We start from the raw sequence: 23,610 nt of genomic DNA, 5'->3' as shown, positions 1-23,610 counted from the left end.
GGTTCTGTGCTAGGACCAATTTTATTCACTTTATACATGCTTCCCTTAGGCAGTATTATTAGACAGCATTGCTTAAATTTTCATTGTTACGCAGATGATACCCAGCTTTATCTATCCATGAAGCCAGAGGACACACACCAATTAGCTAAACTGCAGGATTGTCTTACAGACATAAAGACATGGATGACCTCTAATTTCCTGCTTTTAAACTCAGATAAAACTGAAGTTATTGTACTTGGCCCCACAAATCTTAGAAACATGGTGTCTAACCAGATCCTTACTCTGGATGGCATTACCCTGACCTCTAGTAATACTGTGAGAAATCTTGGAGTCATTTTTGATCAGGATATGTCATTCAATGCGCATATTAAACAAATATGTAGGACTGCTTTTTTGCATTTGCGCAATATCTGTAAAATTAGAAAGGTCTTGTCTCAGAGTGATGCTGAAAAACTAATTCATGCATTTATTTCCTCTAGGCTGGACTATTGTAATTCATTATTATCAGGTTGTCCTAAAAGTTCCCTGAAAAGCCTTCAGTTAATTCAAAATGCTGCAGCTAGAGTACTGACAGGGACTAGAAGGAGAGAGCATATCTCACCCATATTGACCTCTCTTCATTGGCTTCCTGTTAATTCTAGAATAGAATTTAAAATTCTTCTTCTTACTTATAAGGTTTTGAATAATCAGGTCCCATCTTATCTTAGGGACCTCATAGTACCATATCACCCCAATAGAGCGCTTCACTCTCAGACTCCAGGCTTACTTGTAGTTCCTAGGGTTTGTAAGAGTAGAATGGGAGGCAGAGCCTTCAGCTTTCAGGCTCCTCTCCTCTGGAACCAGCTTACAATTCGGATCAGGGAGACAGACACCCTCTCTACTTTTACGATTAGGCTTAAAACTTTCCTTTTTGCTAAAGCTTATAGTTAGGGCTGGATCAGGTGACCCTGAACCATCCCTTAGTTATGCTGCTATAGACTTAGACTGCTGGGGGGTTCCCATGATGCACTGAGTGTTTCTTTCTCTTTTTGCTCTGTATGCACCACTCTGCATTTAATCATTAGTGATTGATCTCTGCTCCCCTCCACAGCATTTCTTTTTCCTGGTTCTTTCCCTCAGCCCCAACCAGTCCCAGCAGAAGACTGCCCCTCCCTGAGCCTGGTTCTGCTGGAGGTTTCTTCCTGTTAAAAGTGAGTTTTTCCTTCCCACTGTCGCCAAGTGCTTGCTCACAGGGGGTCGTTTTGACCGTTGGGGTTTTTCCGTAATTATTGTATGGCTTTGCCTTACAATATAAAGCGCCTTGGGGCAACTGTTTGTTGTGATTTGGCACTATATAAATAAAATTGATTTGATTTGATTTGATAACACGAAAGACACAGAAACCAGAAGAAAATCCGTGAACCAAACATGATATGAGGAATCACGAACCATCCACCTGCTCTCATGAGGGACGCATGACACATCGGTGATGGTTTCGTGCACACTCGTGCGCGTGCACGAACACAGTGCAAGCAGCTGGAATGTGTTGCACCACATTGCATCGCTAATGTGGAGAAAAATAAAATAAAAACCAGCTGTATAAGTGAAAATCACTGTGTTGACATCAATAATAAATAAAAGGGGACGCAATACAGAACCCTGCAGTTAAATAACCCTGGTTAAACAAAGATAAATGCCACTCACGGGATTCGAACCTGCAAGTTACAAAAGCTCAGATTACCAGATGGAAACTTTACCACTGCACTATAATCACTGTCTTATAGCATAAAATGCCTACAATCAACAAGGAGATAAACATATTTTTTAAAAAAGAGAGAGAGAGAAAAGCGCCGTAATAACTGACAAAACAATGTTTGTTATGGCGTATTTTTGGTGATACATGACTGAAAGTGGCGTATTTGTGGCACTGTTGGATTGTCCTATTGTCATAGTCCTGCGACGCACATATTCTGCTGGACACGCATGACATTCAGATAACCTGCTGTGTGAGCTGATGGTCCATTTCACAGGGAGCAGCCTGCCGAGGTGCGCTGTGTGCAGCCACTGCAGCCTGGCTGTGTGCACTCAAATGTGGCTGTGTGGCTCCCATGTGATCGTGTCTGTATACATATCAGCATGTCATGCAAGTGTGCTGTCCCCTGCACGCCACGTGTGTTGGTGGGGAGTGGGGGGGGGGTGGTGGTGGTGCGGAACATAGGCATGCCACATGTGGAGCACACATGCACATGGGGTGGAGCACACGTGCACATGTATGATACGCATGCCACATGTGTTGCTTTGCAATGCCACACTCGTGGGAACATTTAGACAAATTTCACTGCCATCTCGAAAGTGATCGTCTGCTCACTATTTTTGTGTTGACAGCACGAATGGCACCACAAGTGTCCAGCGAGCGTTGTTGGATGTCCGTGTGTGACACCTGGAATTTAGCCAACACCTGCCACTAGAGGGATTGAATGGGCTCTCACAGGGCACACTCTGTCTTTCGGCCGCTGGTGTGTGTGCAATTGTAGTTGTAGCGACAGGTGTACGAGGTGTTGGAGGCGGCACCAATTTTTCACGATTGGCATGCAATTCCTCCTTTGTGCGCTAGTCAGCTTCAATCATGTTATATGTGAAGGGGCCCTATATAGATGAGTCATCAGGATTACAGTTCAGTAATCAGAAACAAAGGTTATCAAAAGCAACTGGGATCTAAGAATGTTAGAGAAGAGAGCAACAACTCTCAAAAAGAGGGTTATACAAGTGGGGCTACAAATATGATGAGTTCATGAATAACTCTGTTGAGGCAGGCTGGTTGACACACTCTTTGATCATCTTTCCAACAAAGACTTCCATTTTTTATTCTGTGTAAGACACTATATACCATTACGTTGTCTCAACACAATACCTTTTCCGGAACACACCTCCAGTCACTATAGCAACACCACTTGCCAGTTTGCATTTTGCCACTCAGTGAACCCATGAACCTCTAAGTATACAGCCATACTAAGATTATCTTGCTTGTTGCCGTAGGGCAGGGACTTCCTATGGGCCCCAACTCACTGCCCGATTGCCACTCTGCATATTGCCAAAATGCATCCCACTATTATATGAAGCCAAAAAAGATTAAAAGTATTCAAGTAGGGTCAAATTTACGTCATCACATGTTTACCTTGTTGGGCTGCCTGTTCATGTGCCCTTAATGGTCAGGGCCCCCTGTGGCGTCTGTATGGACATTTGGAAATTCAACAATCCAAAGTCACTTTTAAAACAAAGTCACTGTTTTGGGGGGGTCATACCATCAACAATCAGGTGTTTCACATTTGATAGTTGTGTAATATGAAAGATGTCCCTTTTAGCAAAAATTGTTGAAAAGTATATCAATCGAGCACCAGTTGTAGAAGAAAGAAGAACTTAAACTCCATGGGGTAGTTATTAACTGCTGATTATTTGTGATATGTTTATTACCCATTGGTGACTCTGTAAACTTCCACTGAAGATTCAACGTTGACCCTCAAAGGACAGAAACAACAGACTGAAGATTAAATGATGAAACCATGTCTGACCAATCATTCAACAGTCCATTAAAAAAGTGCTTTATTTAAACCCATGCATGTTCGCTGGTTCAGTTAATAATAAACAAGTGTTGATTCCACCTTGGCTAACCAGACATGCTTGCAATGTGTTTCTGTGTTGGACTAATATTATTTATGTTTCCTGAGGTTTGTTTTATTCTTTTGCTTGCTGTCTGTTTTGTAAAGTTTGACACACCATGTGAGATCCATGTGCAACATCAGCACAAAGGTGATGGTCTAATCAGGGTTAAGCGGTGGGGTTGAGACCAGAGGTTCTTCATTTTAAATCCCTGCCAGACCGGAAAATCACCAAGGCCCCTCGATCAAGGTCCTTAATCGCCAACTTGATGCTGGTGTGCAGTTAAGCGCCTTGCATGGCAGCACCCTGACCTTGGTGTGTGTGTTTGTATATATATATATATATATATATATATATATATATATATATATATATATAATATTTAATATGTTTATACTTTATCATGTTAGTCTCTGTTTGGTTCTGGTTATTGCTATATTTGTTTACAATTTAGTCACTGGTTTCATTCTTTAGCTTATCAATTAGTTTTGCAGTCATTCATTTATTCATGGTCTTCAGTAGTAGTTATGTATCCTCTGGTTTTCCTTTATTTTGGGTGTTATTGTCGGGATGTGTTCTATTAGTCTTGGGTTTTATTTTCTCTTATCATTTATTGTGTGTCAGTTATTCATTGATTTATTCAGTAGTCACCAGTTTTGTTTTCTGTTCATCACTTATTCTCTGTTTAACCAATAGTTCATTTTGCCATTTTATTGTATTCACTTTTCTGTACCAATCAGTATAGTTCCATTCTAGTTTTAGTTATAGTGACTAGTTTCTAGTCATTAGTTTTCTTGTTTTCCTCTTTTTGACTTGTTACGTTAGTTCTTAGGTTTGCCCCTTTTGTTTTGCTCACGTTAATTATTTGTTTGTCTTCAGCACTTCACATTTCTCACAGTTAGTTTTTTATGCCACTATGCCCTCTTGCTTTGCACCGCTTTGTTTTTCACTCCCGCACTCTCTTGCCTTTCTTCCCTCTTCTTGGATTCACAAAACCACACCTCTTTCCAGAACCTTCCATGCAACTGCTTCACCTCACCTTGATTAGTTTGCTCCTTATTTAAGCCCTCACAGTTCCACAGCTCTCTGCCTGATTGTTGACTTTCTTCACTCTCTCGCCTTTTAGTTCATGTCCTGTTTGTCTTAGTGTTTTCACCTTGCTTGTTTGCTCCGACCTCTGCCTTGCCTTAATCCTGAACTCAGTTTGTAGTGTGACTCTGCCTCTGTTTTTGTCTGCTATACTCCTCAACACTGGTCTTGTTAGGAGAGACGGCATCCATCCCACTTTGGATGGAGCAGCTCTCATTTCTAGAAATCTGGCCAATTTTCTTAAATCCTCCAAACCGTGACTATCCAGGGTTGGGACCAGGAAGCAGAGTTGTAGTCTTACACACCTCTCTGCAGCTTCTCTGCCCCTGCCATCCCCTCATTACCCCATCCCCGTAGAGACGGTGCCTGCTCCCAGACTACCAATAACCAGCAAAAATCTATTTAAGCATAAAAATTCAAAAAGAAAAAATAATATAGCACCTTCAACTGCACCACAGACTAAAACAGTTAAATGTGGTCTATTAAACATTAGGTCTCTCTCTTCTAAGTCCCTGTTGGTAAATGATATAATAATTGATCAACATATTGATTTATTCTGCCTAACAGAAACCTGGTTACAGCAGGATGAATATGTTAGTTTAAATGAGTCAACACCCCCGAGTCACACTAACTGTCAGAATGCTCGTAGCATGGGCCGGGGCGGAGGATTAGCAGCAATCTTCCATTCCAGCTTATTAATTAATCAAAAACCCAGACAGAGCTTTAATTCATTTGAAAGCTTGTCTCTTAGTCTTGTCCATCCAAATTGGAAGTCCCAAAAACCAGTTTTATTTGTTATTATCTATCGTCCACCTGTTCGTTACTGTGAGTTTCTCTGTGAATTTTCAGACCTTTTGTCTGACTTAGTGCTTAGCTCAGATAAGATAATTATAGTGGGCGATTTTAACATCCACACAGATGCTGAGAATGACAGCCTCAACACTGCATTTAATCTATTATTAGACTCTATTGGCTTTGCTCAAAAAGTAAATGAGTCCACCCACCACTTTAATCATATCTTAGATCTTGTTCTGACTTATGGTATGGAAATAGAAGACTTAACAGTATTCCCTGAAAACTCCCTTCTGTCTGATCATTTCTTAATAACATTTACATTTACTCTGATGGGCTACCCAGCAGTGGGGAATAAGTTTCATTACACTAGAAGTCTTTCAGAAAGCGCTGTAACTAGGTTTAAGGATATGATTCCTTCTTTATGTTCTCTAATGCCATATACCAACACAGTGCAGAGTAGCTACCTAAACTCTGTAAGGGAGATAGAGTATCCAACCATCATCCAACCTTCATCCAAACCATCAACATGTTTATTAGACCCCATTCCTACCAGGCTGCTCAAGGAAGCCCTACCATTATGTAATGCTTCGATCTTAAATATGATCAATCTATCTTTGTTAGTTGGCTATGTACCACAGGCTTTTAAGGTGGCAGTAATTAAACCATTACTTAAAAAGCCATCACTTGACCCAGCTATCTTAGCTAATTATAGGCCAATCTCCAACCTTCCTTTTCTCTCAAAAATTCTTGAAAGGGTAGTTGTAAAACAGCTAACTGATCATCTGCAGAGGAATGGTCTATTTGAAGAGTTTCAGTCAGGTTTTAGAATTCATCATAGTACAGAAACAGCATTAGTGAAGGTTACAAATGATCTTCTTATGGCCTCGGACAGTGGACTCATCTCTGTGCTTGTTCTGTTAGACCTCAGTGCTGCTTTTGATACTGTTGACCATAAAATTTTATTACAGAGATTAGAGCATGCCATAGGTATTAAAGGCACTGCGCTGCGGTGGTTTGAATCATATTTGTCTAATAGATTACAATTTGTTCATGTAAATGGGGAATCTTCTTCACAGATTAAGGTTAATTATGGAGTTCCACAAGGTTCTGTGCTAGGACCAATTTTATTCACTTTATACATGCTTCCCTTAGGCAGTATTATTAGACGGTATTGCTTAAATTTTCATTGTTACGCAGATGATACCCAGCTTTATCTATCCATGAAGCCAGAGGACACACACCAATTAGCTAAACTGCAGGATTGTCTTACAGACATAAAGACATGGATGACCTCTAATTTCCTGCTTTTAAACTCAGATAAAACTGAAGTTATTGTACTTGGCCCCACAAATCTTAGAAACATGGTGTCTAACCAGATCCTTACTCTGGATGGCATTACCCTGACCTCTAGTAATACTGTGAGAAATCTTGGAGTCATTTCTGATCAGGATATGTCATTCAAAGCGCATATTAAACAAATATGTAGGACTGCCTTTTTGCATTTACGCAATATCTCTAAAATCAGAAAGGTCTTGTCTCAGAGTGATGCTGAAAAACTAATTCATGCATTTATTTCCTCTAGGCTGGACTATTGTAATTCATTATTATCAGGTTGTCCTAAAAGTTCCCTAAAAAGCCTTCAGTTAATTCAAAATGCTGCAGCTAGAGTACTGACGGGGACTAGAAGGGGAGAGCATATCTCACCCATATTGGCCTCTCTTCATTGGCTTCCTGTTAATTCTAGAATAGAATTTAAAATTCTTCTTCTTACTTATAAGGTTTTGAATAATCAGGTCCCATCTTATCTTAGGGACCTCGTAGTACCATATCACCCCAATAGAGCGCTTCGCTCTCAGACTGCAGGCTTACTTGTAGTTCCTAGGGTTTGTAAGAGTAGAATGGGAGGCAGAGCCTTCAGCTTTCAGGCTCCTCTCCTGTGGAACCAGCTCCCAATTCAGATCAGGGAGACAGACACCCTCTCTACTTTTAAGATTAGGCTTAAAACTTTCCTTTTTGCTAAAGCTTATAGTTAGGGCTGGATCAGGTGACCCTGAACCATCCCTTAGTTATGCTGCTATAGACGTAGACTGCTGGGGGGTTCCCATGATGCACTGTTTCTTTCTCTTTTTGCTCTGTATGCACCACTCTGCATTTAATCATTAGTGATCGATCTCTGCTCCCCTCCACAGCATGTCTTTTTCCTGGTTCTCTCCCTCAGCCCCAACCAGTCCCAGCAGAAGACTGCCCCTCCCTGAGCCTGGTTCTGCTGGAGGTTTCTTCCTGTTAAAAGGGAGTTTTTCCTTCCCACTGTAGCCAAGTGCTTGCTCACAGGGGGTCGTTTTGACCGTTGGGGTTTTACATAATTATTGTATGGCCTTGCCTTACAATATAAAGCACCTTGGGGCAACTGTTTGTTGTGATTTGGCGCTATATAAAAAAAATTGATTGATTGATTGATATTATTGACCACCATTATTGATACCTCTGCCTTGTTATCTGACTACCTGTGTACCGAATCTACTGCCTGGTTACAAGATAAAACCTCTTTGTCATCACAGCTAGCCATGTCTGTGAGTCTGCATTGGTCTCCTACTGGTTCCGGTGTCAACCCATCATGAGTCCTGACAAGATTTGTTTTAACGCTAGAATAGAGTTGATCAGGTGCTATGTTAAAGTTGATTTCACACTATGATAGAATTGATTTAATGATATGACAGCATTGTTTTAACACTAGAAATGGGACAATTAGTCATAATAGTTGATCACAACTAGCTAACATCCAACTAGTCAACTATGTTTTTAATAGTCAACTAGTCAAAAGCCATTTATTAAGTTCATTTACAGTAACCCGTAAAAGAACAGACCTGCTGGAGCCGCCACCACTCCCTTCACTCAATGAAGAAAGTGTGTGAACCTTAGCAGGTGAATTAGTCAACAAAGTTGGGTAGGATTACTTTGAAAGAATACATGTGGATTACATGTATGTATGTACATACATTTGGATTACTTGTAATCTGATTACTTTTGGATTACATTTCAAAGTAGTCCTACCCAACCCTGTTAGTCAACTCAAACAGGTAGTTTATTAGACATAAACTACCTGTTTAAGTTTATTAGACATAAACTACCTGTTTGAGTTGACTAATGAATGAATGCAGGGATTGTCTTCATGCTAATGTTGTTTTTTGTATTTGTGATTTTATGCTTATATTTGTTCAAATAAATGTCACATTTGAGTTTCACCATGAAGATTTCAAATTGGCTTCACTCATTCAATGTCAAATTTAGTCGCCGACTAGTCAGCTAGTCGATGACAAATGGTACCTGACTAGTCGAATAATGATTTTCATGATTGTCCCAACCCTATTTATCACTGTGACCCTGGATTTAACCCTCAGGTGATTTAACACTGTGACCGAGTTCATTTAAGAGTGTGATAGAGAAAATGATTTGACACTAGGATTAGGGGTGTAACGATGCATGGTGAATCATAATAATTGTACCAAGAAGCCTATATTAAATGTTTTTTTTTTTTTTATTTGTATTGTGACACCATGAAATGTCAAATACTGCCCAGAAGAAATAACGACCACTTGCAAAAGAATCATTCATGATTTATAAAGAACAGAAAACATCAAGGATTACAATTTATATTTTGGGAACTGTTTCTTTAAAGTTAAAACATTCACCACAACTTACTTTCTACATAATTAGCGGGAACATTGACATATGTAGCTAGAGTACTGTTACACCTCTACCTGTGATAGAGTTGATTTAACACCAGACAGAGTTAATTTAACACTATTTGAAGTCCAGTTATTCACTATTTTACTAAAAAAAATTACAGTGTGCTGTGTTCACTCATATTTTCTTTCATAAAGATTTTTTTTAAATGTCAGAGGTGGTGCGCTCAGATATTGCTGACAAAGCAAAAATTGGACTAAGGTTGCAAAAAAGTGGATTGGCCCTTTAAAAAGTCAACTCAGGACCAAATCAGCATCTTTTTTGTGTGTGTGTGTGTGTGTGTGTGTGTGTGTGTGTGTGTGTGTGTGTGTGTGTGTGTGTGTGTGTGTGTGTGTGTGTGTGTGTGTGTGTGTGTGAGTGGGGTAGCGTATATAAGTCGGGAGTGGTCTGACTGGGAGCCAGTGTACCCTGTGTGGCTGAGTCCGCCCCTGGCAGGGAGTTCTGGTCCTGGGCTGCAGCGGAGCCCGTCGCAGTGCGAGCAGCCCACTCCTCTCTGCAGTATGCATGTTCGCCAGGAGATCCGCCAAGTTCTCACGTCCCAGCGCACTCCACCGGCCAGAGACCTTCTCCCCAGGAGCTGAGGACAGTCGTGTTGGATGTGGCAGGCGGAGCGGAGGCGGAAAGCCCGCAGTGACCGCAGGAATAGACTGTTCCAGGCTGCCGCGCTCCTCTGAACGTGGACAATCATGCATGTGCTCTTCTGGGGCTTGGGGTTCCTGCTATTCCCTGATTTTCTGAATGTAGTTGCATCTACAAGGAGATTGGTTTTGAATTCGAGCACAGGTAAAGTATTCGCTCTGACAGAAGCTTAGAGTTTGAATGCGTGCAGAATGAATGGGTTCAGGATTCAGATGAGCACATGACTGACTGCAGATGACCTCAAATACAGTTAAAAAAATACATCTAGATTGTTCTTAATGTGGGATTAACTATTTAATTACAATTTTATTCTTTCCCAGTCAAAGAGGAGATCGTCGTTTATGAGATCGTAACGCCGGTGCGGGTGAATGAAGCCGGTGACCACTTTCCACCGAGCGCGCACTTCAAGAGGAAAAGGCGAAGTTTGGACGAGAGCGCAGCCAATATCACGGATCACTGGGCCTCGCCAAATATCCACTACAGGATCTCTGCATTTGGACAGAACTACCGCTTTAATTTAACGCTGGATTCGGGATTTATCGCTCCCCTCTACACTGTGACGGTTCTGGGAGCACCCCGAGGAGAAAACATAACGGATTTTACAACCGATGGGGAGGAGGAGGAGGACACGGAGTTACGGCACTGCTTCTACACAGGGCATGTGAACGCACGCGTGGAACACGCCGCCGTAATCAGTTTGTGCTCCGGACTGGTGAGTTGTTTTTTTTTTTTCTTTTTTTTTTCCTCACCTTTGCGCGCTCCGTGCGTTTGCGTGGATCGTGCTTTAAAGAACGTCAAACTGTTACGTTTTAAGATTTTCCCATGACAGCGCATATCCTGTTGCAGGATTAAAAAAAAAATAACTAAACAAAATCTAAAAAACACAGTTCTGAAGTCTAACTGTCATTATCTGCGGCGCGCTCGGGTTTGTGCCGCTTCTGCGCTCTGTGTGACGTCTTTACGCACGCGGGTGGAGCGGGAGTAGGAGTGGTGCTGACGTCACCATAAAGCGTTCCCAGTCCCCTGAGTGCTGGAGTGGCGTAAACGTCTTTTCCGTGTCCGTGCAGGATAGTCACGTTCTGGCAAAAAAGATTTGTTCGTAAATTACGTCAGAATGACTTTGACTGATCATTGCAACTGACATTTATACACACAATTTTTAGGGCGTGTATTTATGATCATGCTGCCTTTAACTATTCTTAAATAACCTGAGATGACTTTTGATTTGCAGCTTCGCAGGTGATGCTGTGATCGTTCCTGAATCAATGGATATTCTGAAGCATTGATATACTGAGTGAGGACTTGGAGTGTGTTTAAGACTAAGATCCAGGCTTTCAGTGCTTCTTGTGTGTTGAACTTCTTGTGTGTTGAAGAGTTGAACTTGCAGAGACATTGACTTATCTTGGTAGTGACATACAGTCCTGTGTCTGGGTTCTCAGATTGTGAGATTGTTATTGCCTTATGGAGTCATGAGGTCGCTGGACAGAGGTATTTTCCCATACCAGCATCTCCACAGGAGAACAACAGTCCAAGTCTTTGGGGTCCTGGTGCCTCCTGTCTGACTGTAGGGTTGTGAGACTTGAGCCCCGGTTACACGGCACTAACGAACTACAACGAAGCCCAAACAAAACAAGAAATCTGGACTTTCGCTGCTTCATTCCTGCAGCTAGCACTTCATCAGAAATTTGAAACTGTTGAATAATTTGAATACCGATGACAACCTCAATTTGTCTGTATTTCGTTTTGATTTCTTCCTTGACCGTTTTTTTATCGTTTGCTTAGTTTTTATAATGTTAGCATTTCATTTGACTTTTATCCAACTACGTTCAACCTCCCAAGTCCGACGTATTGAAGGAACGCCATGATATCTGAACGAATCAATAACTAAAGCTTCTATGAGCTGAATGAAACATCCTTGTATTGCTAATGAATCATTCATTTTTGCTACGAAAAAGCAACGTTTTCATACAGAAACAACAGGGTTAAGAACGTTTTATCAACTACTTTAACTATTTACGCACGTTCCAGCCGTTTGTGGCTGGCCTGCGTGTGTGAGTCTTCGGGAGTAGCCTTCGTCTGACACGGACAGTTCCCCATGGCTGATGCCATGGACTCGTCACAGGTACTCATCAGGACAAGTACTATCACAGATACAGTGTGCAACAAGGTACAGACACAATGCGAAAACTCAGAATGTGAAGACAAGCAAAACTTGTTGTTGTGAAGACAAACAAAATTCTGCACTTGCAAGTACTGCAGACATAAGGGCAAAGCTGGCTGCACTCCGTTTTATACCCACTTTCAGTCACATCATCGTGAATGTTTCATTTTGATTTTGTTTAAAGCGTTGAGCAGGGGTGTCAAAAAGGGGAGAATAAGGATAAAGATTTAAGGGGCCATGATTGACAGGGGCCCATAGAGGCTCCTAATACAATTATAATACTGACAAAATAATATGGGGATGGCTCAGTAAGATTTCTTTTCATGGGGCCCAAAATCCTCGAGGTTGATGTTTTTCTTTCTTTAGTTTCAGTTTTGTTTCATTCCTTTATTTGCTCTCGATTTGCAGAGTTTTTGGTGATGGGGGAATGTGCAGGATCGTTCATCCACCTTTTCTTTGTGACTTTTTGACTTTTTATCCGTCGTCCAGATATCGCTGTGTGCCTTTGTGACCGGGGCATTGGACACTCATGCTGACCTAAGGTGATGACTGGATGTCTTTCGAACTAGGTCTGTTCAGAGGATCTGTGTTTACTGATGGAATGACTTTGTGTCAAACCAACAGTAGAGACTGAGATAAGAAGCAGCACTTGCACTGTGAGAGAACATTAGCTTTGACGTTTTGGCCATGTGTTGCATTTTTGCTGTGTATGAACCAGCACATAGGTACCTCAGTGTTGAGGACCCTAGTGGGTGGAGAAGGCCAGTGGAGAAGCCCACGCATCACCTGGCTGCAGCAGATAGATGGTTACTGTCAAGAGGTGGGAATGGACTGTTTGTCTGCCTGGGTGGTTGCCATCCAGGACCCAAGACAGTTCTGTGGTACATCTGCCCAGACTTGACTTAACTTCCCAGGCAATTCAAAGTCTTCAGGGGCACATAAGCAGCACTCTTCATCTTTTGGCCTGTGGTTGAAGCATCTCCAAAGAAACTGCTGCCAAAGTGTCCACATGTGGCACAATTTACTGTTTTTCACATGGTAATTTTACGGTGCTATGTTTTATCAAACCAGCTTGTGCCAATATTGTTTTTTCATATGCATCCCGGCCAATCATCAACAAGCAGCTTTTGCTTAACTTCACATGTGTACTATTATCTTGAGCATCTCAGACTTCTAAGTTGACATGAAATGTGCCATCTTGGATAAATTAAGTCAGCTTTCAAAATACTTGGCAGGAGAGCAAAAGTATGAAGTCTCACAATTTGCCTGATTGACATCACAGCTTTTATTTCCACCATTTCTGGGGTCAGTTATATATGCATGCAAATTCTCCTATTTAAACATGCAGTTGTGCTTTCGGTCCAGACCACCAGATTTTAACATGGTTTATTTTAGTTAATGGATAGAAAATTAGCTGCATTTTAGCATTATATGTTTTTCTATTTAGCAACTCAGGGTGAGTGCATAGCAGTGGCGTGCTGGCTCAGTGATTAAAGCTACAGTGTGTAGGATTTAGGGGCGTGTATTAGCTGAAATGGGATTTGGATTTGGATTAGGTTTGGTCGTACAGTGTGTGTGTGGTGTGCAGCCACACGGTAAAGACAACATAAAAACAGATTTCACACACGAACATTCCCAGGTCAGATGGGAACTTCTCAAGATTAAACATGACTTCAGAGTAAACAAACATGGTGGACGAGGAAGACGCAATGGAGATAGTCTGTGGGCTCTTTCTAATGGAGAAATAAACAATACAAAAAGAAAAGGCATTGTTTAAAGGCGTGGCGACAGTATGACCACTGGACTTTCTTGTGCGCCGTAACAGCCGTTTTGATTTTAGATTCTGCTATGTGCATCTGTCACCTCGCTTTCTGATTGGCTGCATGTCACATTCAGCAGGCTGTGTGCTCATTTATGGTTGGGGGACACCACACACAGTGCGATATCGGGCCAAGACAATCCAGGATGTTGAATATCCACAATTTGCGGTCTGAGGCTTAAGGCTGTAAACCCCTCACTACACACTTTATACACTTTTCTCAAACAGGCATTAACATTTTCTCACTTTTCTCTCCTGTGTAAATACTCAATGTTCAAACCTTAGTAGAAAAAAAATAGAACGTTTTCCTATAAATAATTATGATGGCTTTTAGAACTAACGAATTTAATTTTAACGATCAACCTACGAGGTTGGACACGTAAGAAATTATTAATAGTGACTCACCAGTATTTCACAGTTCCTCTGACCGCGCCTCTTCGTCGTGGCGCTGCTCCACTGTCTGGATTGGCTGATTACTTGGGTGGTATGAAAAATATTACCCGTCCGCGAAAAGGGTGTATTGCTATTTATTCTTTAGTGTTTTTTTCCAATCATATTGGCGTATCATTTATAGGTATATGATAAGTTCTTATATCTCAAAAACGTGATATGATTGGCAAAAACTCATAACACCAGCTTCGGATTCAGCGCCCCAAAACTCCGTTGAAAAACTCCATGCAAAAAAAAAATCGTGTTGACCAGTGTAATTATTGATGGTTGGAAATGTTTATTGCTAATTTATTTGATTAAATTGGTGATCATGAGGGTTTTTGTGTGTGTGTATGCTTTAGGTCAGGGGTGGCCAAGTTCGGTCCTGGAGAGCCACCTTCCTGACACTCTTAGTTGTCTCCCTGCTCCAACACACCTGAATCCAATGAAAGGCTCATTAAAAGTCTGCTAACGAGTCTTTCATTGGATTCAGGTGTGTTGGAGCAGGGAGACAACTAAGAGTGTCAGGAAGGTGGCTCTCCAGGACCGAACTTGGCCACCCCTGCTTTAGGTTTTTTAGCATCTTTATTAAAGTCCTATACAATAAAGTGCTATACAAGTAAAATTATTATTATGATCATTTTGGACAGACTGTCAAACATGTCAGTCTCGGGTGTGGTACTCTGAGTGGCTCTTGTATTCTGTAAATTAAATTTCTGTGCAACATATTTCAATGTCAAAATGAAACATGTTTCCTGCCATACCAAGCAATACAGTCATTTGATGGCTGAACATTAACTGCTGTGTTTTTTTTTTTTTTTTTTCTGATATCCAGCTTGGCACTTTCAGGTCTCCAGATGGGGAATATTTTGTGGAACCCCTTCACAGCTACCAAGGAGAACACTATGAAGAGGAACACACTAAACCTCATATTGTATACAAAAAGGCTGCACCCAAGAAACAGACATCCTCAGCTTGTGATACTTCAGGTACAGTCCATTTATATCTTGGATGAATTGATATATGTGTGTGCGCATGCTCATACACATGTGCTTACAAACAAAAATAAGCATAGTGTACACATATTCAGAGCTTGCCATTATAGATTGGCGTTTGATTCCAGGTGTGTGCTTTAGCGTACCTGTCTGTTCTTGGACAAGATACTTATTCTGCAGCGTCCCAATAAACTCATAGCCACAGACTTTCATTCGCTTCATGCTATCTGGAGATAAGCATCTGGCCTGTATAGAACTTGTACCCCCATCACACATATGCCGATTCAGGCTGAATGGCATCAGCATGACGCATCTGACCATAATCAGGAAGTATTGAGGCGCGGTCTGAAGACCTATGGATGACAGTCTATAAGCAGTCTACATATTTGGTCCCATTCACTCAGCTGTCCTGAGTGTGTTGCACAGGTTCAAAACACTATTCGTGCCATCGAGATGGGCGCACATCTGACGGTGGTCTCTGTGCAGTTTTTTGTGTCATCTGATCACAGTCTACATATTCTGACAGCATCGAAACAGCATCTGAAACGATCAGATTGCGGTTGATTGAGTTCTGAGATTGATTGGTCACAACAAAGCCTGTCGGCATGTTGTGCCGCGGATGTCCACCTCCACTGGACCCCGGCCCGGGAGAACAAAGGAAATGTTGATATGCAGTAACATATATGTGGCACACATTTATCATGTACAGTGAATATGAACAGTCCACAATCAAACTGAAAGCACCGTGTGCCACTGCACCTCTTCGTGGCCTCATGCGCAGTAATGCATCATAGCACACATCAAGCACGTAGCTAAATGGATCTCACTGCTGTAATATACATATTATTAGGCCTACTTGATCATCATCTAAACTCTGTAGGAGGTGTGATGTTAATTATTAATTAAATATAAAAATTAAATATAAAAATTAAATATAATTATTAAATATGAAACTCACCTTCAGCATGGAGCCACGATCGTTTCACAGGGCAGAGCGCACAGGAACCAAACCACAGCCTGTGGTGAAAAGCCTCTCACCCGGCTGCTGTGTGCTGCAAATAACCATGGCAAAAATTCAATTCCATGTGATAATCCAACTGACATCACGGTGTACAGAGTTGCAGTGTGCTCCTGAAGTAAGCAAAAAAGAAATGAATGTTTGGTGGAAAGGCTGCATCTGATGCATGGTGTGACTGCTTGGTCCACTGCCACCAAACTTTCAGCAAGGGTGTCCAGTGGCATGCGCACACGCTTAGTGGCTCATCCAGAGCCATGAACACACAGACACACAGCTGAGTGATCATTTCAGCCCCATGCATGTGCGCGGGGTGCACGTGCGTCCCGCACACACACACTCGCACACATGTGAGCGTGAGAGACACAGCGCTGCCTCCCACTCCGTCATGTGTTTGCTATCAAGACGTTTGGACATTGGGCAGTTTTCAGCGCCTTTTATGCCTGTCTGACAGCAGTCTGTGTCATCATGTGCTTTGGATGCCATCATGTAGGTGTGGACGAGGTAGTCTGGCTGTGTTATGACACTGCTGACCATGCCTCTTTCCCTTTGTCACTGCGTCCAATGATGGTAATATTTGCTGTTTTGACCTGGTTCCTGCACATTCTTGCTATGTGTGATGGGGGCTTTACTAATAATTCCACAATATAAAAGCTGGGATGGTATGGAAAATGTATGGGGGGAAAAATCAGTTATGTTTACATTTACTTAGACTTTCATTTAATTCCATAGAGTATGAACCAAAGACATTTCACATTTTGGGTGGGTAACTTCATTTAATTTGTTAATATATGTTCATCCCTGTATTCAAGGCCTGCAACACATTGTAAAAGAGTTAGGATGCTAAAGCATTTACCACTTTGAAATGTTGTCATTCCTTGTCACAATATTTAAAATTTTGGTATTGAGGATACCAAGCAGTGAGGCTTTTCAGATGTTATTGTCTTATTCTTAAGACAATAAGAAGAAGGCGCCTTAACATGTCTTAAGGCGCCTTCACATTAGAGGTCAAATGGGAATCCTACCCCCAATCGGGGGGTGTCAAGGTGCATTGAAACGCGTCGGACAGCAGTCTGAGAGCAGTCGGCACAGTTATGCAGCCAGAGCATATGTACACAACATTCAAGATGCGTCATAGGTGGAAAACATATCGACTGGCAGTCTAAGTTCAGTCTGTCCACAATGTGACTACAGTCGTAATATTCATACGGCATGAAAACAGCATTTGAAGAATTCTGATAGCGTTTGAGGAGCAGTTCAAAATGTTCGGACATGTCGAATCCTGGCCAAATGTCCTGCTTGTGCTTGAACACACCTGCCCGTCACACTAGAGCCAGAATGGGGCACACACAAAACCTCCAACAGCAGTCTGAGAACAATTCAAACAGGCGGGCACAATCGCGCGGCCAGCCCGACTGTAGTGCACATGCCCACCAATGTTGAGGTGCGTTCCGAGTGGTGAAAGCTGATACTGCGGTTGGAGTGCAGTGTGACCACAGCCCAGACTGGGTTCAAGGGATAGTCGCCATGGTCAGGCACGTCAGATCCTGCCAGCATGTCCAGATTGTGCTACGGATGTGCACCTCCACCAGATCCTGTTCAGGAAGCGCAAAGGACATGTTGTCATGTAAAATGTCCGTGGCACACATTCATCTTGTGAACTGGATGTGGACAACATGCTATGAAACTGATAGCAGTGCAGCACGCACATCTGACCATGCTGTTATACCCATAACAATCCTAATAGTCCAGATACATCATCATACCCTCCCATGAGTTCACTGTATATGAAACATTATGAACATCATAGCTGTAACAAGACATGCAGGTGCGCTGTGCTGTTGGCTCCACAGCCAGTCACTGTGTTCCAGCAGCTCTGTGCAGCACACCACAGCACTGCTGACCACTGTGACAGCGCAACTCACAGCTTTGAAACACATAACGTCACATGTACACCATCCACCTCTGTACAAGCCACGAAGATGCACCTGTGTCGGCAAGACATGGAAAAAAATAAAACTCACCTTTGGAACACCACCAGATGCGTCTCATCGTGCACAGTGAAAACCAGCCAGGCTGCGCCATGTGAAAAATATCTGTGCACCATTGCCCTTTATGCACTGAAATTCCCTCAGATTCCTTGAATCATTTAATGATATTATGCATGGAAGGTGGGGGGTGGCATGGTGGCCAAGTGGTTGCAGTTGCTTCCGAAATAAAAGGTTCCTGGTTCAAGTCCACCCATAGTAATGACAACATGACACTTAACTAAACTGACTAAACCAATTAAACTATAAAAACACAATAAATCAATAACACTAAGAACACTGTTAAACTACCATGAACCACAATAACATTTAAAACCTCAAAACCCCAAACTCCCATAGTGCACTACAACATATTGTCCATTGTTTACTAGCTAAAATTGCTAATTTCTCCAAAAAAATTTAGTCCTATCAACTTTGTCTTAGCAGTGTTTCTCCTTGGCCCAAACACATACGCATACCATGTCAGCTCTCCCCAGTTTCTGCATGATCAAAGCCATATCATATATCCCCTCCACAGCATGTCTTTTTCCTGGTTCTCTCCCTCAGCCCCAACCAGTCCCAGCAGAAGACTGCCCCTCCCTGAGCCTGGTTCTGCTGGAGGTTTCTTCCTGTTAAAAGGGAGTTTTTCCTTCCCACTGTAGCCAAGTGCTTGCTCACAGGGGGTCGTTTTGACCGTTGGGGTTTTACATAATTATTGTATGGCCTTGCCTTACAATATAAAGCGCCTTGGGGCAACTGTTTGTTGTGATTTGAAAAAAATTGATTGATTGATTGATTGATATGCACACATGCACGCACGCACACAGAGACCACTTGGCTTTTATAATAAATATATATATATATATATATATATATATATATATATATATATATATACACACACACACACACACACACACACACACACACACACACACACAAATTATATGGCGAATGGGCAGGAGCGGTCTTGGACCAGGAACCTTCTGTACTGGAATCAAGCGCACAATCCTCCTCAACTGAAAGAAAACTGAATGGTTCCTGAGGTTTTTACACTATTTCAGCGATTGTGGTGTAGCATGACATGACTCATTGGATGAACCCAATTCAATTATGAGCAGGATTTCCATCTAATAAATATCTGTAGACCCAACTCAAAAAAAGTACATCCATGCAAGATAATTTAATTTAATTGGGAAAACATATATTTATTAGATGGAAATCCTGCTCATAACTGAATTGAGTTTATCCAATGAGTCAGCTTTCTGAGGGCAACTATCCCACCTTGGCTATGTGTATTATACAAGAGATCAAAAACAATATTAAAAATGATGGTGTGTTATGATGGGAAAATACAATGAATAGTAGCCTGTAAGATCATATTTTTTTTATGTATTTAATCAAAGCTTGTGGTGCTGTGGTATCATATCAGCACTCATTCATATGTACTGTATTTTTCCCCACCAGTTGTGTTCTTGTTGAAGTGTTGTGATTGAATTAAACACAGAGTGTGGTGTGAACTTCACTCAGCACACATCTCATGTTACAGTCTGCACAGCGCCGCTCCCTGCAGCGACGGCACAGTAGCAAGGAAGCTTTCCATCGCTCACACAGGAAGAATCATTTGGAAGTTCACTCTCGTGTCCATGTCAGATTACTCCCTAAACTTCCTGTTGACTCTTGCACGTCCTGTGCATCTTTTGATAAGAAAGTTGGGTAGACCCACTGCCATGAACATGCAATGCAGTACGTGTTGAAGCAAAGTGATACCACCATGAAACAAATTCAAATGAAGAAAAATACACCCGGTTTGAATTTTTTTCTTCCTATACTTATTTTTTCCTTAGCCAGAGTATACACAGGTACTGTGTGTGGTGTGCAGAGCAGGGGCAGAGTCTCTGACTGTTTCCTCTTAAATACTGACATCTTTCAGGGATGTGTTCTGGTTCCTTCAGAGTTCAGTTCTTGCATGGACTGGGTGTTGTATAGGGTTTTGGAAACAAGCAGCTTCGGTGCTTTTGTTGTTGAGGAAACGTTTACTGACCATGACTTTGTGGACAAGGTTGTGATCTATGCAAAATCAATAGATAGGTTGATTGTAGACTTCTCATTGAGGAATTCAGGTGTCTCAATTTGTGATTGTCCGGATCAAGACAAATATCCAGGCTTTCGATGACTTCCTGGACTCGGCCCTCAGAAGTGTATCTGTATGCAGTGAAAGTGTCAAACTTATAGAGACATTAATTTCTGGCGGCAGTGACATTCACATCTCTAGGTCCTTGACTTTTGAGACTGAGAGATATCTGGGAAGAGCTTATGGAGGCATTGGACAGAGGCAATTGGTGTTGCCATTATCTTTGTAGGAGAACGAAGGTCCAAGTCTTTAAGGTCCTGGTGCTACCTGTCTTACTGTATGGTTGTGAGACTTGGATGATAACCAGTGACCTAATGTGATGACTAGATGTCTTTGGTACTAGAGCTTTTCAAAGGATGCTTCGGGACCACTGGAATGACAGTGTCAAACCTCTGGTTACTTAGGAAGCCTAAGATGAGGAGTGTCACTTGCATCATGAGAGAACGTTTTCTATAACTGCTTCAACATTTTGGCCATGTGGCCCATTTCCCTGTGTATAATCCAGCACACAGTGGCTTCAGTGTTGAGGACTTCAGCGGTTGGAGAAGGCCAAGGGGGTGCCCACATTTCACCTGGCTGCAGCCTATACATCTGTAGATACCACTTTTGAGAGCTTGGGGATGGACCAGTTGTCTGCATGGGTGGTTGCCATTGCAGGACCCAAGGCAGTTCTGTAGTGTGGTGGATGTGACGACACATGACACCAGAGCATGCTTTCAGATGTGACCTGACCTGTATTTTTCCCCCTCTATCTGCTGGATACGTTTCTGCAGAGGTTTGCCTGCGCTGTGTTTGTCAGTATATGTGTGTGTGCACGTGGAATTGTATATTTTGGACCCATTTCTCATATCATGGCCAAAGGGAAGACATTTGACCCATTTTTGGCAAAGACTGATTCATCAGAGTTTCAGTGTTTGTTTCTTTGATGTAAAGCCGTGACTGTAGCCATAAATCACGGCGGTCCACTTATATGCTGCGATCTACACCAGCGCTGCTGTTGTATTGCTGACGGTCCAGAAATGTGCTGAGAAACAAAAAGATTAAAACATGCAACTATTGCCATGTGGTGATTAACATGGTAAGTTTCCCCTCTGTGTTGAGTTGTTGTGCTGCCGCTCAGTCACTCTTTTGGTGTGTGCGCTGCAGTTTTTGCTCCACTGTTTTGTGGCGGGGAGCCAGGTTTACCTAGTATGAACTCTTTGCCCTCCTGTCTTCCCTCTTCTGAGAGAGCAGCAGAGTCACTGCAGACTGTGCTCATATGCTCACTTGCTCTTTGAGCAACCCCCCCACCCCCCACACACATACACACATTAAAAAAGAGCGACACCACATTTTAGCAATACCCATTTCTAGACGACAGACTCACTTCTTGCATCGCCACGGTTGTAGCGTGATTGGGAACACATCTACATGACCATTGTCCCTAACTTGTCTGTTTTTCTCCATGTCTGTCTGTCCAGGACACCAACATAGACATAAGAGGCACAAGCTGAGGAGGCCAGCAGCAGAGGTGACCGCCATGTCCAGTGAGGCCACGACATTCACTGCAGGCATATTCAGCCATTTGGAGTCGCTGACTGCCGGGCTGTTTAGCAATGCCTTGCTCAGATCAAAGAGCAGCAGCGTTAGACCATCAAATGACAGCAGCGATGGCTCAGGACCTCACAGGAGATCAAAGCGCTTCCTCTCCTACCCGCGTTTTGTCGAAGCCATGCTGGTGGCCGACAGGAAAATGGCGGAGCATCACGGCAGCAACCTACAGCACTACATACTCACATTAATGTCTATCGTAAGTTCTGTTCTGTCAAAGTCTGTCACTGATATTGCTTGCATAAACTGGTCTGCTAGGAAATGTTGCTGGCTGGGAGATGTGTATAATGTTGACACAGTAGCGGTGTACCTCCATAAACATTGGGGATGTGCATCTCTCCCATATGAAATGATACAATGGGTATCTAGATACATGGGTAAATGGTAAATGGTGCATTTATATAGCGCTTTTCCATCTGCATCAGACGCTCAAAGCGCTTTACAATAATGCCTCACATTCACCCCGATGTCAGGGTGCTGCCATACAAGGTGCTCACTACACACCAGGAGCAATAGGGGATTAAGGACCTTGCCCAAGGGCCCTTAGTGATTTTCCAGTCAGGCGGGGATTTGAACCGAGGATCTTCTGGTCTCAAGCCAAACACCTTAACCACTAGACCATCACCTCCCCCACGGGCCACGATACATGTCAAGAACAATACTTTTCATTATGGAACAATTCAGTTCAGTCCTATTCATTGAAATTCAATACATTCAGTACTGTTATTCCAATACAATTATTTGTTTAATTTACGCCTTCATTTTCCATGATTAAGTAGAACAAGCCAAAAGGAGCATTACTTATCATCAAATAAATATTTCATGAAAAACAAGAGAAGTTCCTCAGGGTTTTGCTAATGTGTACATTGGCACTGCTTCTGCTTGCCATCTGTTCACCATTGGGGGCAGCACCACATAGAGTAGCAGAAAGTGCAGCATACAAAAAGCCCAGAAGAAGAAATCAGCTGTTGTTAGCATAGCATAACTAACATAGTGTAACTTTCTCTTAACATGACCATATTCACAAATTGTAAACCAAACATGAAATTCAAATTGGTACATTTATGCGTTATACCAACTACCATTAATCAGACATGGTGAATTTGTTTGTACTTCACAGGCAAATAATGCTCCTGTAACCATTTTCACAAGAGCCTCGTAGCAACCTCTGTGCTTTTACAAGAGCTTGAACATGAGGAATTAGGAGCGAAACAAGCTTAACAACTGATTCAAACTTTAAAATGGAGCCATCGACCACTTAATAGTACATTTAGATCCATTCAGTGATACATGTATCAGTGTAGTTGTATTTATTACTTTAAAGTTGATTTGCTGTTCATATTGGTTAATTATGAGGAGGACGGTTTCCAGTTTGGTGGGCTCAGGGTCTCACCACTGCTTTTTGCAGATGATGTGGTCCTATTGGCTTCATTGGCCGGTGACCTCCAACACTCACTGGATCGGTTCGCAGCCGAGTGTGAAGTGGCTGGGATGAGGATCAGCACCTCTAAATCCGAGGCCACGGTTCTCAGCAAGA

At 42.3% G+C, this 23,610-nt stretch overlaps 1 protein-coding gene across 1 annotated transcript in view; it reads left to right on the top strand.

Annotated features, from left to right (window-relative positions):
* Window positions 1-9,671: 9,671 nt before the first annotated feature.
* Window positions 9,672-23,610, top strand: part of LOC117507318 (A disintegrin and metalloproteinase with thrombospondin motifs 9-like) — a 201,385-nt gene continuing 187,446 nt past the window's right edge. Inside the window, exons 1-4 of the mRNA XM_034167162.1 lie at window positions 9,672-10,047; window positions 10,224-10,615; window positions 15,148-15,301; window positions 21,944-22,272. Coding sequence (XP_034023053.1) covers window positions 9,951-10,047; window positions 10,224-10,615; window positions 15,148-15,301; window positions 21,944-22,272 — 972 coding nt within the window. The 5' untranslated portion in view covers window positions 9,672-9,950. The remainder of the gene's footprint in view (window positions 10,048-10,223; window positions 10,616-15,147; window positions 15,302-21,943; window positions 22,273-23,610) is intronic.

Source organism: Thalassophryne amazonica, chromosome 3, assembly GCF_902500255.1.
Source record: "Thalassophryne amazonica chromosome 3, fThaAma1.1, whole genome shotgun sequence".
In the NCBI taxonomy this organism is placed as follows: domain Eukaryota; kingdom Metazoa; phylum Chordata; class Actinopteri; order Batrachoidiformes; family Batrachoididae; genus Thalassophryne; species Thalassophryne amazonica.
This window is presented reverse-complemented; position numbering and strand designations above follow the sequence as displayed.